This window comes from Camelina sativa, unplaced genomic scaffold, assembly GCF_000633955.1.
Source record: "Camelina sativa cultivar DH55 unplaced genomic scaffold, Cs unpScaffold09315, whole genome shotgun sequence".
In the NCBI taxonomy this organism is placed as follows: Eukaryota; Viridiplantae; Streptophyta; class Magnoliopsida; order Brassicales; family Brassicaceae; genus Camelina; species Camelina sativa.
This window is the reverse complement of record NW_010930374.1, coordinates 1-411: the sequence shown is the minus strand read 5'-3', so window position 1 is coordinate 411 and position 411 is coordinate 1. Positions and strand designations below refer to the sequence as shown.

Sequence of the window (411 nt, the reverse complement as noted above, 5' to 3'; positions counted from 1 at the left end):
TTCAATGCCAGATGAGCCTGGAGTCTTTGTGTACACGACACGTATAGCAGCAGCAATGAGACTCTTCCGATCTATGATTGAATCTTCTTGGAACAAGATGATCCGTGGGAGGTAAACAATACCGAGACTGTAGATATCTTCCGTACGCCGGAGACGGTGAGTTCGGCGGTGAAGGCGTGACGGAGAACGGCGATTTCGGTGATCGATCTCCGCTTGAATACGGTGACGGCGACGGAGACGAAGACGATTCGCGTTTATGCGAAGATCTCGGAGGCGACAGAACGGCTCGGATCTTGGCTCCGGTGACGCGGTCGTACTCTTCGACGATGTTTGATAGTTCTTCTTCTGATTTAACGGAGATTAAAGTCTCGAGATCTCCGTTTGGTAATTGACATCTTAGATCAACGGAGT

General features: G+C 49.9%; 1 protein-coding gene across 1 annotated transcript; it reads right to left on the bottom strand.

Moving 5' to 3' along the window:
- On the bottom strand, window positions 1–406 carry LOC104775151 (the record flags this gene model as incomplete). Its single annotated transcript, XM_010499404.1, has 1 exon — window positions 1–406. A coding segment is annotated over one exon (405 nt), but the record flags the coding sequence as incomplete, so codon positions are not given.
- Between the last annotated feature and the right edge of the window lie 5 nt (window positions 407–411).